The sequence below is a fragment of the Dermochelys coriacea genome, chromosome 1 (genome assembly GCF_009764565.3).
Source record: "Dermochelys coriacea isolate rDerCor1 chromosome 1, rDerCor1.pri.v4, whole genome shotgun sequence".
Lineage (NCBI taxonomy): Eukaryota > Metazoa > Chordata > Testudines > Dermochelyidae > Dermochelys > Dermochelys coriacea.
Genome location: NC_050068.2, coordinates 139,496,475 through 139,513,528, shown reverse-complemented (window position 1 = coordinate 139,513,528; position 17,054 = coordinate 139,496,475). Strand labels below are relative to the sequence as shown.

The 17,054-nt window shown below is 42.2% G+C and overlaps 1 protein-coding gene across 4 annotated transcripts in view; it reads left to right on the top strand.

The window, feature by feature from the left end:
* MAP3K15 (mitogen-activated protein kinase kinase kinase 15) overlaps positions 1 to 17,054 on the top strand; it is a 148,423-nt gene that overhangs the window by 83,000 nt on the left and 48,369 nt on the right. For all 4 annotated transcript variants that reach the window (XM_043504584.1, XM_038390782.2, XM_038390829.2 and 1 more), the window contains 4 exons: positions 346 to 453; positions 3,597 to 3,646; positions 11,405 to 11,500; positions 14,965 to 15,052. In XM_043504584.1, the coding sequence (XP_043360519.1) occupies positions 346 to 453; positions 3,597 to 3,646; positions 11,405 to 11,500; positions 14,965 to 15,052 (342 nt within the window). The remainder of the gene's footprint in view (positions 1 to 345; positions 454 to 3,596; positions 3,647 to 11,404; positions 11,501 to 14,964; positions 15,053 to 17,054) is intronic.

Here is a 17,054-nt window from a genome sequence, read left to right as displayed (position 1 = left end):
TCTCCCTTCTTCTAAGTAGTCATTTGACCAACCTAAGAACATCTTTCAGAGTAGCAGCCGTGTTAGTCTGTATTCGCAAAAAGAAAAGCAGTACTTGTGGCACCTTAGAGACTAACAAATTTATTAGAGCATTAGCTTTCGTGAGCTACAGCTCACTTCTGATGCCCTCTGTAAAGTACAGTAACAAATACCACAATAATATTGTTTTATTGTAAATAGGGAAAAAACATTATGTATTTAATGTCTGGTTTGATATTGCTTATTATCCTATATCATTATTCTTCTTGAGATCTTACTGTATAGTTGCTGTTACAGTTCACTAAACAGAGCTTTGGGGTTTTTTAGGTTTTAGTGATAGAACCAACTAAGGTCTACCAGCCTGCATATGTGTCAATCAACAATGAAGCAGAAGAGAGAAATGTCTCTCTGTGGCATGTCTCGTCCACTGAAATGGTAAGACAAATGGCAAACACATTTCACGTGGCTAATGATGCTTTGTACTTATATGGCTCCTTTTTCACCTATGGATCTTGGAGCACTTTAGAAACACTTTAAACCTTTCTACATCCCTGTGATATAGGATAATTAATATCTCCATTTTACACATTCAGAAACTGAGGTACTATAGATTTCAGAGTAGCAGCCGTGCTAGTCTGTATTCGCAAAAAGAAAAGGAGTACTTGTGGCACCTTAGAGACTAACAAATTTATTAGAGCATAAGCTTTCATGAGCTACAGATCACTTCATTGGATGCATTTGGTGGAAAATACAGAGGGGAGATTGATATACACACACAGAGAACATGAAACAATGGGTTTTATCATACACACTGTAAGGAGAGTGATCACTTAAGATAAGCCATCACCAGCAGCGGGGGGAGGGGGGGAAGGAGGAAAACCTTTCATGGTGACAAGCAAGGTAGGCTATTTCCAGCAGTTAACAAGAATATCTGAGGAACAGTGGGGGGTGGGGTGGGGGGGGAGAAATACCATGGGGAAATAGTTTTACTTTGTGTAATGACTCATCCATTCCCAGTCTCTATTCAAGCCTAAGTTAATTGTATCCAGTTTGCAAATTAATTCCAATTCAGCAGTCTCTTGTTGGAGTCTGTTTTTGAAGCTTTTTTGTTGAAGGATAGCCACTCTTAGGTCTGTAATCGAGTGACCAGAGAGACTGAAGTGTTCTCCAACTGGTTTTTGAATGTTATAATTCTTGATGTCTGATTTGTGTCCATTCATTCTTTTACGTAGAGACTGTCCAGTTTGACCTATGTACATGGCAGAGGGGCATTGCTGGCACATGATGGCATATATCACATTGGTAGATGCGCAGGTGAACGAGCCTCTGATAGTGTGGCTGATGTGATTAGGCCCTATGATGGTGTCCCCTGAATAGATATGTTGACTGAGTTGGCAACTGGCTTTGTTGCAAGGATAGGTTCCTGGGTTGGTGGTTCTGTTGTGTGGTATGTGGTTGCTGGTGAGTATTTGCTTCAGATTTGGGGGCTGTCTGTAAGCAAGGACTGGCCTGTCTCCCAAGATCTGTGAGAGTGATGGGTCGTCCTTCAGGATAGGTTGTAGATCCTTGATGATGCGTTGGAGAGGTTTTCGTTGGGGGCTGAAGGTGATGGCTAGTGGCGTTCTGTTATTTTCTTTGTTGGGCCTGTCCTTTAGTAGGTGACTTCTGGGTACTCTTCTGGCTCTGTCAATCTGTTTCTTCACTTCAGCAGGTGGGTATTGTAGTTGTAGGAATGCATGATAGAGATCTTGTAGGTGTTTGTCTCTGTCTGAGGGGTTGGAGCAAATGCAGTTGTATCGTAGAGCTTGGCTGTAGACAATGGATCGTGTGGTATGATCTGGATGAAAGCTAGAGGCATGTAGGTAGGAATAGCGGTCAGTAGGTTTCCGATATAGGGTGGTGTTTATGTGACCATCGCTTATTAGCACCGTAGTGTTCAGGAAGTGGATCTCTTGTTTGGAATGGTCCAGGCTGAGGTTGATGGTGGGATGGAAATTGTTGAAATCATGGTGGAATTCCTCAAGGGCTTCTTTTCTTAATCTTTCCCTGTTTGCTGTAGAGGATGTTGATCAGGTGGTTCCTCAGTTTCTTTGAGTGTGTGTGGCACAAGCTGTCAGCATAGTCTGTATGGTATGTAGATTGTAATGGATTTTTTACTTTCAGTCCTTTTGGTATGATGTCCATCTGTTTGCATTTGGAGAGGAAGATGATGTCTGTCTGTATCTGTACGAGTTTTTTCATGAAGTTGACAGATTTCCACTGAGAAGGTGAAATGACTTGCAGATCTAGGGATTATTCAGTAGCTGATCTCAGATTAGAATTCAGGTGTTTGTGGCTCCCAGTTCTGGGCTCATTTCACTAGAACATGCTCTATCAAAGTCCTTTTGGGTAGTGGGATTGATACTATTATCCTCTTTAGTTTTGTTTTTTACATTAGCACATGTGATTTTACAGAGATGCAATTCAGACATAACCTACATTGATTATTAGTTATTATTGATAAAGCACCACAATGTGCATGGCATTGTTGAAATTGTAAAAGTTTTCCAAATGTAGAGGGCAGCATGAAAAAGATATAAGGTTGTGAGCCGGTGAAGGACAAAGTCAAGAGACAAACTTTGTTGGAATATGGGGTTATGAGAGAAGGTATAGGAGTTAATTTGTAAAGAGATGTGATGCAGACAGTTATGCAGTTGTTCGAACCCTTGAAAGTGAGAAGTAACTTTAATTTGATGAGAAAGCCCAGAATGATCAAGAAGGGGGAAATATTGTTGGAGAGGCATGAGGAGGAGGACAGCTTTTGCAGCCTCCGTGAGGTGAGATCTGGAAAAGAGTTATGATACCCAAAGAGGTTATGATAACCAAAGTAAGAGATGACCAAATCATGGAACAAGGTTTTAAATGTTTGTGCATCCCTGAAATCTAACCTGACCTGGTGTGGTGGGGTTGTGCACTACTCCCAATTCAGGCCACAGCATATATGACACAATTTTGCCTTACAAAGCAGATTCCTTGTGGACTGCCCTAACCTATGTTAGCTGACAACAGTAACCAAGACACCATCCACTCGCTGGAGACAGCTGGAGGGCAGTACTTCTGGTCACACTCTGTCCATCTCCCTCTCTGCTTCCAATTATTTCTGTGCCAGAGCTTCCAGGGGGAGAAAAGTCATAGGAACCAATTATGCTAGTGCTCTGTCTCCTGAAAATGGCAGGGTTCTATTCCTAAAGGGGAAGAGCAGGGCAGCGGATCTGCCCTATGTGTTTTTTTTTTTAATGTGAAAGGATTAATCAATCAATCCAAAGATGCACTGTTTGGTAAATTACACTTCAAGCTTCAACTTTGCTTTTGAAAATATGTATCTTAATTCATTGTGATATTTTTAAATTTGCTTTTCCTCAAATGAGTAAAATTAGCATTAAATGTAAGTCCTACATCTATACAAATCTATTAATCTTTTCAAATAAAAAAATGGAGATGTTGCTATTCTTGACAAGATTCTATGTATTGTGTGACTTTGCTTTCAAATAACAAGCTGAGACTAACCTGTGGTTGACTTAGATCTTTGTTCCTTACAGAAACAGATTCATGAATGGAATTTTACAGCTTCCTCCATTAGGGGAATAAGGTTGGTATGTTTGAAAACAACTAATTATGGTTTCACATTTTATATTTCACTTATGTCAAATGATCATGCCTTATGATTTGAGATAATGAACTCTGCTTTTCATTTGCTGTTAAATTTTTCTTCTACCTAAACCGCTTCAACACATTGTAACAGGGAAGACTTGTCTGTCTCTCCTTAGGTCAAGCAGAGCAGTGAGTTTCTGCTGTACAGAGTCTGACCTAAAATGTCAGAGTTCTATTTTGAAAATCAGTATTTTGAACTGTATTTACAATTTTTATATTTAGCTAAGCCGGGGTTGCCAAACTTTTTGCCACCATGACCCCATTTTAACTAATTATTTCCTCCCAGGACCCCAGACTGCCTGGAAGATGCCATTTTGTCCTAGAAAATGATGTCCTCTGCACAGAGTGACCTTGTATGTATGGGGCATGTGAAGACATGCTGTGCGGAGGATGCCATTTTGTAGAGCATCATGACCTGGCACACACTGTACACGTGAGGACATGCTGTGTGGAGCAAAATGGCATCCTCCTCACAATAGGGATCGCCACAACCCCATCTGGGGTCGCAACCCATAGTTTGGGAACCACTGAGCTAAACCCACCCTCAATTGGTGCAATCTTGTTTAAACTTTGTTAGTTCCGTGTTACTGGAAGCTAGATTTCCGGGAAATAAATTTTAGTTTCTTTTCCATGGTTGACACTTTTGTATTTAAAAACAAGGACAAGAGAGGGCTGGAAGAGGCCCCCTGAAGACATCTCTTACATGAGGAGACGTTTATAGAGAAATCTTCAGAGACATTAATAGAGAAATCTGTAAGAAAAAAGTACAAGGTCTCAGACTAGGGTTACCAACTATCTAATCTCACAAACCCAAACACCCTTACCCCACCCCCTGCCCTGCCCCTTCTCTAAGGCCTCGCCCTTCTCACTCCTTCCCCCTCCCTACTTTGCTTGCTCTCCCTCACTTACTTTCACCGGGTGTGGGGGGGAGCTTCGGGCTGAGCCTAGTGCTAGTGTGTGCGTGGTCCAGGAGGGGGTCAGGGCTGGGGCATGGGATTGGGGTGCAATAGAGAGTGTGGGCTCTGGCAGGAAGTTGGGTGCAGGAGGGGGTGAGTGTTGTGGGCTCTGGCAGGGCGGCACTTACCTCAGGCAGCTCCCAGTAGGCAGTACAGTGGGGTAAGGCAGGCTCCCTGCCTGCCCTGGCCCCACGCTGCTCCCAGAAGCGGCTGGCATGGCCCTGCAGGGGGGCAGGTGGCTCTGCACGCTGCCTCCCCACACAGGCACAGGCACTGCCCCCGCAGTTCCCATTGGCCAGGAACCACGGCCAATGGGAGCTGCAGAGTCGGCGCTTGGAATGAGGGTAGCTCGCAGAGACCTCTTGGATCGCCCCCGCAGAGGCTGCAGGGACGTGCCGGCCACTTCTGGGAGCGGCGTGGGGCCAGGGCAGGCAGGGAGCCCGCCTTAGCCCTACTGCTCCCCCCACACTTTTAGCTGCCTAAAATCTTCCAGTTTGGCTTCACTAGCCTCTGGGAGATGGAAGTCTCCAGAAATCAAGGTCTAGCAAAACTGGGAGGTTTGGCAACCCTATCTCAGACTCAGATAGGGATAAAGTCATTGCGGAGAAACTAAATGAATTCTTTGCTTCAGTCTTCATAGCTGAGGATGTTACGGAGGTTCCCAAACTTGAGCCGTCTTTTGTAGGTGACAAATCTGAGGAATTGTCACAGATTGAAGTGTCACTAGAGGAGATTTTGGAATTAATGGTTAAACTTAACAGTAATAAGTCACCGGGACTAGATGGCATTCACACAAGAGTTCTGAAAGAACTCAAATGTGAAATTGCGGAACTATTAACTATAGTTTGTAACCTGTCCTTTAAATCAGCTTCTGTACCCAGTGACTGGAAGATAGCTAATGTAATGCCAATATTTAAAAAGGACTCTAAAGGTGATCCCGGCAATTACAGACTGGTAAGTCGAACGTTGGTACCGGGCAAATTAGTTGAAACAATAGTAAAGAATGGTTTCAGAGTAGCAGCCATGTTAGTCTGTATTCGCAAAAAGAAAAGGAGTACTTGTGGCACCTTAGAGATTAACAAATTTATTTGAGCATAAGCTTTCGTGAGCTACAGCTCACTTCATCGGATTCTCAAATAAATTTTTTAGTCTCTAAGGTGCCACAAGTACTCCTTTTCTTTTTGCAAATAGTAAAGAATAAAATTGTCAGACACATAGAAGAACATAAACTGTTGGGCAAAAGTCAGCGTGGTTTCTCTTAAATGGAAATCATGTCTTACTAATCTATTAGAGTTCTTTGAAGGGGTCAACAAACATGTGGATAAGGGGGATCCAGTGGACATAATGTACTTAGATTTCCAGAAAGCCTTTGACAAGGTCCCTCACCAAAGGCTCTTACGTAAATTAAGTTGTCATGGGATAAGAGGGAAGACCCTTTCATGGATTGAGAACTGGTTAAAAGACAGGGAACAAAGGGTAGGAATAAATGGTAAATTTTCAGAATGGAGAGGGGTAACTAGTGGTGTGCCCCAAGGGTCAGTCCTAGGACCAATCCTATTCAACTTATTGATAAATGATCTGGAGAGAGGGGTAAACAGTGAGGTGGCAAAGTTTGCAGATGATTCTAAACTGCTCAAGATAGTTAAGACCAAAGCAGACTGTGAAGAACTTCAAAAAGATCTCACAAAACTAAGTGATTGGGCAACAAAATGGCAAATGAAATTTAATGTGGATAAATGTAAAATAATGCACACTGGAAAAAATAACCCCAACTATACATACAATATGATGGGGGCTAATTTAGCTACAACTAATCAGGAAAGAGATCTTGGAGTCATTGTGGATAGTTCTCTGAAGATGTCCACATAGTGTGCAGTGGCAGTCAAAAAAGCAAACGGAATGTTAGGAATCATTTTAAAAAGGGATAGAGAATAAGATGGAGAATATCCTATTGCCCTTATATAAATCCATGGTACGCCCACATCTTGAATACTCCATACAGATGTGGTCCCCTAATCTCAAAAAAGATATACTGGCACTAGAAAAGGTTCAGAGAAGGGCAACTAAAATGATTAGGGGTTTGGAACAGGTCCCATATGAGGAGAGATTAAAGAGGCTAGGACTTTTCAGCTTGGAAAAGAGGAGACTAAGGGGGGATATGGTAGAGGTATATAAAAACATGAGTGGTATGGAGAAAGTGAATAAGGAAAAATTATGTACTTGTTCCCATAATAAAAGAACTAGGGGCTATCAAATTAAATTAATGGGCATCAGGTTTAAAACAAATAAAAGGAAGAAGTTCTTCTTCACACAGCACACAGTCAACCTGTGGAACTCCTTGCCTGAGGAGGTTGTGAAGGCTAGGACTATAACAGGGTTTAAAAGAGAACTAGAAAAATTCATGAAGGTTAAGTCCATTAATGGCTATTAGCTAGGATGGGTAAGGAATGGTGTCCCTAGCCTCTGTTTGTCAGAGGGTGGAGATGGATGCCAGGAGAGAGGTCACTTGATCATTACCTGTTAGGTTCACTCCCTCTGGGGCATGTGGCATTGGCCACTGTCAGTAGACAGGATACTGGGCTGGATGGACCTTTGGTCTGACCCAGTATGGCCATTCTTATGTTCTTATGTGTACAAAAAAATACCTGCAAAGTAATCAGCAAAGGTAGGAGCTCCTGAGAAAAGTGAACCAAGGGGTAACTCCTTTTCTCTTCTATTCCTGGAGTTTCTTGGTCAAGAAACAAATAATAATATTGTCCAAAAGCTTCTTCCCTCAGTTTGACAAAGGATTAAATTAAATCCAACTCTAAATGTAATTTTGCCAGATAATAGTAAAAAGTCAGTCACATTTTCTAAAACTTAATTAATTTTTTTTTTAACAGAGCTCAGTTGTAGTTTCTTAGGCCATGAGTTATCCTAGTGTTAGCATAAAACATCAGACCAATAAAGAAGATACATTACAACAAAGAGCTCTGAACTCAAAATCCTGGAAGAGTTGCGAAGAACCTACCCATATAATTTAGCACTTGAAGATATCACATAAAAGAAACAAAGAATTTCATATTTCCTCTCATGTGTAAATAATGACCTCAAAACAGTGCTACTTCGATTAAATAAAAATAATACTACCTTTCTTGGTTCATTAACCAAGCAATAAAATAATATAAAAAAGATTCTTCTGCTCAAAAGCTACCCTGATTAAAGTCTTCCAAGAGAGGAAAGAATAAACCATGTTTTAAACGCCCAGACTAATACACCATGTTTCCTAACCAATTTTACCCATTTAGGACTAAATCTTGCTTATCGTATTCAAATGAGTAGGTGCAGTAACAATATTTGCCTGAGTAGGGTGAGCGGGCTTTTGACTACGAAGGCCGGTATCTTCAATATGTACATATGAGGGAAGATTTTGGGTTTACGTTTCTACTTTACATGAATCCAGTGGGTGAAAATCCCCTCTGCTACATCCATGCAACACGAATGGATCTGATCCTGCTCTTGTTGAAGGTCCATGGAGGTGCCCCAGTATCACTTGAGACCAGAATTTGGCTCTACATTTTAATGAGACTTTATAACGGATTGCTTACTATGGGGCAAATCCTTCCTGAACCACAGAGATGAAGTAGGTGGGAATTCTACAATGGCTCTGGGGAAATAATTTTACCCCTTAAGGCTGCTGTGCATCCATTGCTGCAGCCTCACACTCCTGTGCGTCCTGGCCCCTTCTCCACCTCGCTCTGCTGAAGAACAATGGCTACCCCTTTCGTAATCCGTCCTTGCCCTGCGTCCCTCCTGCCCCACCCAAATGTTCAGGTGCAACAGCATGCTGGGAGCATGGGTGCTAGAACTAGGGGTGCTCCTACACCCGCTGGCTTGAAGTGGTTTCCATTATATACAGGATTTACAGTTTGGTTAAATGGCTCTCAGCACCCCCACTTTAAAAATTGTTCCAGCGCCCTTGCCAGGAGCCTTCACAGAGTTGTTGGTCCTTTGCTGTAAGGGTCTTTGGGTCTGGAGCTGGATCTGCTGGTCCCTGAGCAACCGCTGTGTCCACACTGCCACCAGATAGCTCTGTCAGAGCAGCAATTGACAGGCTGGGAATGTAGTGGGCACAAACACTACTGGATATGCCGCTCACAAAGGATTTGAGTGGCAGTGCTCCTAGAGTCCCTGATTGTTCCAGGTGCACTACTTAAGCTTAGAGGGGGCACCAGGAACAGGAAGTTGGCTGTGCAAATAGGTGGATCCTCAGCTGGCTTCTATGACAAACAGTGCTCCTTCACCTTTCTCTTTGTTACTGCTCTGATCCCTGGCTTTAGTTCCTGGCTTCTGACTGTCTCTGACCCTCAGCCTTGACTCCTAGCTTCCAACCCCAGCTTTGATCCTCCATGCTGGTTCCGGGCTTCCAATTACAGCTCTTACCCTTGGTTCTGTTCCTGGTTCCTGACCCCAGCCCTGCCCATTAGGCCTGGTCAACCAGGCCCCGACTGTGACACTTGCACTCAAATCCTGCCTACCTGACCTTCAGTACTGCAGAACCACCACTAGTCCTTCTGCACCTGTGCAACTGAGTTGGCGCAGCCAAGATTTTCCCTTTGTTGCACTGGAGAATTGTTAGGTTATTTTTTGGTCCCAACAAGTTTCCAAGACCAATGAAATGATTATTTTTGCTGGTGTGCACCGTCACCATGAAATCCCTTATCATGCTAATTTTCTAAAACACACATTAATTACTTTACAGTGGGCTTAGTTTGCATGATTAATCATTGCTTAGCACGGTAACTCTATTTAATTAAATAGTGACGATTCATTTGGTTTGGCTCCTTTCTTAATCTAAAACCCTGGGAAGTATAGTTTTATATGCGATTGAATTAGGTTTGATTTCTTTTAACGTTTGTATTTGTTGATTTTGAGTTATTTTGACCTCTTCATGCTTTTGAAACTCTCACCAGTTATTTAATATAGAATAGTACTTGTAATCATAATTCTCACTTTTGTCAAATGTAATTGCTCTTTATGGTAGCCAGTTAATCTTAAGTACCTGAGTATTCTTATATAGTTCTATTATGTTTAGTAAACTGAAAATCATATGCATGGATACCGACTTGTTTCACCTGTGTATAACCTTTGAAAATTCACATTGTTTATTATTCTAATTTAGTCAGATAGATTAATCTGCCTCATACATTTCTGCATCGGACATTGCTTCATCAAAGCCAAGTGATTCAGTGACATTTGAAATGGAGAGTTTTATTGTGTGTTTTGTAGAGTAATAGAGCTGGCTGCAAAAAATGGGGGTTTCCTCGCATGTTATGTTTCCAGAGTGGAATTATTACTAAATATAACTTTTTAAAAGAATTATACAAAATGTTTTCTTTGTTTTGGCAGAATTCTTACTATGTATTTTAGAATGTTGGCACTATTGTGTTACCTTTAAATGTTACAGCAACCCAAAATATTGAGCATTCAATTATTTCATGTTCTCAAATGAACAATGCTTTTACAAAACAAGGTGTCTCATACACATAAGTAAAGTGCTTGTCAAAAATTATTGAATGGGGGAAGAAAATATAATTTCGAAATGCAGCTGAACTGCAGAGGTTCTCTTACAAAGTGGACACATAAAAGAGCTGTGCAAACTCTACACTTACTTGAACAGGGCTTCATGACTGTTCTGTGCAGTCTAGTGTGGAGGGAGAGCTTGGTGACTGCTCAGGGAAGGGAGGAAGGGGTTGCAGGAGTTTGAAGTTATGCAGATCCTGTGACTATGAACTCCTGTATGGAGGATGCAAAATGTTTTGCAATTCAGAAGCTATTCCAATCCAAAAGCTAGTAGCAGCTATGAAGGGACCGTAGGACTTCCATGTGCATTGTGCATGGACTGAAGGTGGATTCCAGTTCTCCCAGTTCCTGCATAGTTCTTCAGCACGTAGCCCATTTACTTGGGTTCTGTGCAGGGGTGATCAAAGAGAGGCAATTTTTTGACAAATTTTTCGACTTGCTTCAATGGCAGATGTGGTTGCGCGTTAATCTGGTCTTTAAAGAGTTCTAAGAAGCTTGCACACTAATGTATGTTGCCATTTCCTTTTTAAGGTTTATTGCAAATGTAACAGAAGTATAAACTAAATTTGTTAACATAAACAAAGACAGCCCTGGAATCTAAATAGATGTTAAATTGGTTCAGTTTCCACACATGGGCTGTCAAATACTAGGAAATCATATGAGTCTACTAAGAAAGGTTAAAAAACCCGAAAACGTCTGGGATGAGGTTTGTCTCTGTCAAAGTCAACATTAGTTTTGCCAGTGACTTAAATGTGGCCAGGATTTCACCCTAAATCATAGGTTTCAGAGTAGCAGCCGTGTTAGTCTGTATTCGCAAAAAGAAAAGGAGTACTTGTGGCACCTTAGAGACTAACAAATTTATTTGAGCATAAGCTTTTGTGAGCTACAGCTCACTTCATTGGATGAAGTAAGCTGTAGCTCACGAAAGCTTATGCTCAAATAAATTTGTTAGTCTCTAAGGTGCCACAAGTACCCTAAATCATAGGTGACACAAAAGACATTTTATATGTAAGGAGAACAAGTACAGCTATTCTTGCATTTGTGAGAAAATGAACTGTGTCCTTGAGAAAAGAAAAGTTGTCTGAAATTGAATAATTCCTAAGATATTACTACTTCCTCCTCCATGCTGTCTAATATGAACATATAGAGTAAAACTTTTTTTGATGGAAATTTTACAGCATATCCAAGTTTGACGAACGATGTTGTTTTCTTTATGTCCATGACAATTCTGATGACTTTCAAATCTACTTTTCCACAGAGGACCAGTGTAGTAGGTGAGTTCATTTTACCACTAATAAAACTTCTATGGTACATGACTGGCAAGGGTGTTGGAGCCTTCCCAAAAGTGGCGGAACCAGGGGCCCCTACCCCTCCCCAGGCCAAGCCAGAAGCTGGATCGGGGCCAGGGAGCTCATTGTTCCCCTGCCTGGGTTGGAGTGTGGCCAAAAGCATCTCCCTGCCTGTGTGCCTGCCCCCCAGGAGTCCCACATAGGGCAGATGGAGGGACCCATGCACCCCACAGCTGCCCGTGTGGCTCTCCCTGACCCGGCTCGGGCCAGGGGGCAGGCAATGGAGCCATAGTAGGTGTGCAGGAATAAGGCCATGATAAGAGCTGTGCAGGAAGCTGTGGCGAGCTGCAGTGGACCCTCCACCTGACGCGGTACGGGAGGCCCACTGAGAGCAGCCCCCAGCTGCTGTCTCCCCCACCCCCCGGCTGGAGCTGAGTTGGTGAGAACCACGCGGGCAACTGTGGTGAGTCGACATGGAGTTGCGGCCCCTCCACCTGCCCTGGGTTGGGCAGGGAGCCCGGCGGGGCAGGGACATGGGCCGGGGGGCTGCTTTAGGCTCTGCCAACACCGTGGGCAGGTGGAGGGTCTGCACGGCTCCCACAACTGCCCAGGCTCCCCAGCCAGGCTCCACACTGGCCTGACTGTGGGGTTGGGCCTCAGGGGGAAGAGGGAGGGCTATGGCATCACTGGTATGGCATCACTGATATATAGCACTTAGTAGAGGACAAAAACTGACAATTTTTCAGATAATAAATAAAAGTTCATTTGTGCACTTATCTTGAAACTTTTTTTTTCTTATTAAGAAACTATGGGTCGAATTCAGAGATGATGTATCAGATTATATGAGCTAGATCCCATTACACTCAGACTGTCCCTACACCTACTTTTGCAATATTTAGGGGAGAATCTGTTGGTACAACTTGCATGTAAAGAAGATTGAACGAAGATATAAATTAAAATAGCCCCCATCCTACTTTAACCTATACCTTCTTTCATAGGTTCATCTGTCATTTTCATAGATATCAGGGGTGGAAATGACCTTAGGAGATCATCTAGTCCAACCCCCTACTCAAAGCAGGACCAATCCCCAGTTTTTGCCCGAGTTCTGTAAATGGCCCCCTCAAGGATTGAACTCACAACCCTGGGTTTAGCAAGCTAATGCTCAAACCACTGAGCTATCCCTCCCCCCTAGCTCTTTAACATGTAAATTACACCTGCTTGGACTTCCTTATACCCTGCAAAGTGGTGGTAAGTAGGTTTAAGGAAATGTAATGGAGAGTCTAACTTACTACCTCACATGTAACCCTTCTGAAGTTTGCCATGGGTGTCTGAATATTCTCTGCAGACAGAGTATATCAGATCTAAATAAGTACAGTAGTTGAAATTCAGGTGGAAGACGTACTAGGAGAGCATTTGGTCTATAACTCCACTGGGATTGGAATTTGACTGGTGACATCATTGGAGTTTCTACCAGGAGTGAATTCAGCTCTATTTGTCTTAATGTGTCTAATGTTTTTTCCCTCTTTTGGGCTGTGATCTGTGTTTTAGTGTTTATATAAAATGGGGGACACACAAAAATATGTTAAACATTATTAAGATTATAAAGTAAAGCTCTCAAAAGTTAGCAAATGCCAGAATTAGGGTTGTTTGTGTAACCTTAAATCTGGCACCTCGTATGTATGCATTATAATACAGTCTTTAATTACATGGTCACATATTTTTTCCACAGGACCCCTGGCTCACTCGGTGCAGAGACTACACCTGCTCTGGGGTGAATGAGAGTGTGTAGTAAAGTAGGTGTGTAGGACCCATGCCTTATTTGTTTGAAGGAATTGGAAAATGTGCAGTGAACAAGGCAGGGGATTGTCAGAAGAGAAGGTTAATGAGAGCTGTGTTTTGAACATATTAAGTGTTATGTAATGCTAAGTACTCTCAAAAATTGGGTCCAAATTAGGCACCCAAAATTAGTGCAAAATGTTGACCTTAATCTCTCTCTGCCTTAAATTACATAACAGCTATACTGGGTCAGACTACTAACCATCCATCTAGCCCAGGATCCTGTCCTATGGCAGTGGCTATTTCCAGATGCTTCAGAGGGAATGAACAGAATAGGGCAATTATCTAATGATCCATCCCCCTGTCATTCAGTCCCAGCATCTGGCAGTCAGAGTCCAAGGGACACCCAGAGCATGAGGTTGCATCTCTGACCATCTTAGCTAATGGCCATTAATGGACCTATCCTCCATGAACTTATCTAATTCTTTTTTTAACACAATTCCACTTTTAGCTTTCACCAACATCCCCTGGCAATGAGTTCCACAGATTGACTGTGTGTTGTGTGAAGAAGTACTTCCTATTGTTTGTTCGTTGCTTCCCTGGGGATAACCCCTCACCTTAGAGATATTGTGAAGATAAAGTACTAAATGGCTGTATAGCACTCAAGCACTAAAGTAATGCGTGCCATAGAAAAAAATATGCAGAAATTAGCATTTCTTTCTTCAAAGCATTTCTTGAATAGTTTGCAGTATATAAGGCATGGGCCACACATGGAATGATGAAGCTAAAACAAAATATTGCATAACTGCTAATTAAATGAGCACCATTCATTCTGTGTTCTTAGGGAGGCAGGGGTCCTGTGGAGAATATAGTATGTGATCATTTAATTAAGGACTGCATCATAATGCATACACATAAGGCGGTCAAATTAAAGTTGCACCAGACCACAATGACATTCACTCAGTTTTGGCCCTGCCTCCCACCCCTTCATCATGAGAGAGGGGCTGTGGGGCCCAACCTAAGTGGGCAGCCGGGAAGCCAGATCTGCTGCTCCTCACCAGTTCCAAGGGGCTGGCTCCTGCAGCAGGGCTCCCACACCACTGGTGGCCTGCCTGGCCATGCCCCATTTCTGGGACCCCAGCCCTAGGCACCCCTGCCAATGCTATGTACAGTGTAATAGCCGCATGCCTGCAGGCACCACTGTCTGAGTTTTGTAGTATGCTCAGCACTTTCTAAAAGTCAGCCGTTACCAAGGTGTCTCAGATTGTGCACCCCAAAACTGAGGCACTGAATATCTCTTTTAAATGTCTTGGTTTTCGTGTTTCTGTAATTACATTTATAAAGACTAGGCCATACTAAGGCTAATCTATAGATTTAGCTAACAAAAACATTGTAATTAAAAGAATTACAATTAAAAAAACCCAAACAAATCCTTGGGTACACTGCAGCTGATTAAGCCACTTTGTAGATAAGTAGGTTTTTATTTTTCAGTGTATGTTTGATATCTTTCCTCAGATAAACTATAGTAAATATAAAGATGGAAAGTAAATGAAGGAACCCTCTTACAGTTTGTTAGTAAATTTATTGCTTTGCACGTGGATTACAAAGTTCTAGCTAATCTTTTTCAGAGAGGGCGTTATCTTTGCTGATGGTGTGATACTTACTGCTTGCAGATTCTGTGGCTTGGTTAAGGAGATTTTGACTGATGCTGTGGGCAGTGTGTTGGAATTGGAAGGAGAGACTGATGGGGACACACTGGAAGTAAGTCATGTTTAGGGGTAAAATAGCTGAAAACCCTAAATGATTTTTCCTTTTCCATTTTTCCTGTCTCAATGAATTTGTCTGAGAAACAAGGATAAGGAAATAACATGTAAATCCTTCAAAATATATAGAAAATTGCAACACTCCTGTAACTCTTTATATAAAATAGTTAACTTTTTTATGGGGGAAAAAAATACAGGTTTATATTTAACATAGTGAGCCAGCTACTACAGTGGCTGGGGTCATATAAGTACATGAGATTGTGAGTTATTGATCTTGAAAATTATTGCACGTGTGATAGATAGTTGAGAATCACCTGATCCTGAGTGGAGCTGGTTAGATAATGATAGCAGGTATTGCATACTTCCCAAGGAAAACCTATTTAGAAACTTCCATTCAGGTTTTTCTAACCAGATCCATTATGTTGCCATCTCTTTGGATAAATTAAATGGATAGGCTATTTCGGTGGTGATTGAATACCAGCCTCTTAGGAATGTGAACTCTGGTCTCTTCATCCAGAAAATTAGGAATTGTCAGTTTTAAGGGTATACACTGCATTCTGTTGTTTTATTGCAATTGGGAAAGCATCGCTAAAAGATTGATGTCATTTTTATTTATGGGCAGGTAAAAGTAAATCCAGCTGCAGTTTTTAAAAAATACTTACTTTCTGTAATTCACCTGAACCTAAGTTCTTTCTGCTCCTGTTTATCCCATCAAAAGCCATTGCCAAATGGGCACTCCCCAGGAGCAATTTACTTACCTTTATGATTAGAATAGGTCTTCATAATAATGACTGTCCTGTAGGAGTTGAGGTTTCAAGCAGGAAATGGGGGAGGGAAGAGTTTTTCGAGATTGTGCACAAGCTGAAAGGCAAGGTTCCACAACCAAGTCTGTGAGTGCTGGCCGCAGAATTCTCTCATCCTGCCAACGTAAAGTGCATCAGTTGAGAAAGTCTATTAAGGCTCAACTAAATAGTTCATATCTGTGACCTCAACATTTACTGTAGAGAAAACAGGATCCGGGAAGCAGTATTTTGCTTGGTAAGAGATATAGTTATATCTGGAGCAATGGGTTTTACTTGCATATTTGTGTACTTAGCCAACAGCAGAAACACTTCCTAACAATACAGTTTTCAGAGTAGCAGCCGTGTTAGTCTGTATTCGCAAAAAGAAAAGGAGTACTTGTGGCACCTTAGAGACTAACAAATTTATTAGAGCATAAGCTTTCATGAGCTACAGCTCACTTCATCGGATGCATTTGGTGGAAAAAAACAGAGGGGAGATTGATATACACACACAGAGAACATGAAACAATGGGTTTATCATACACACTGTAAGGAGAGTGATCACTTAAGATAAGCCATCACCAGCAGCAGGGGGGGAAAGGAGGAAAACCTTTCATGGTGACAAGCAAGGTAGGCTATTTCCAGCAGTTAACAAGAATATCTGAGGAACAATGGAGGGTGGGGGGGAGAAATAACATGGGGAAATAGTTTTACTTTGTGTAATGACTCATTCATTCCCAGTCTCTATATCGGAAACCTACTGACCGCTATTCCTACCTACATGCCTCTAGCTTTCATCCAGATCATACCACACGATCCATTGTCTACAGCCAAGCTCTACAATATAACCGCATTTGCTCCAACCCCTCAGACAGAGACAAACACCTACAAGATCTCTATCATGCATTCCTACAACTACAATACCCACCTGCTGAAGTGAAGAAACAGATTGACAGAGCCAGAAGAGTACCCAGAAGTCACCTACTAAAGGACAGGCCCAACAAAGAAAACAACAGAACGCCACTAGCCATCACCTTCAGCCCCCAACTAAAACCTCTGCAACGCATCATCAAGGATCTACAACCTATCCTGAAGGACGACCCATCACTCTCACAGATCTTGGGAGACAGGCCAGTCCTTGCTTACAGACAGCTCCCCAATCTGAAGCAAATACTCACCAGCAGCCACACACCACACAACAGAACCACCAACCCAGGA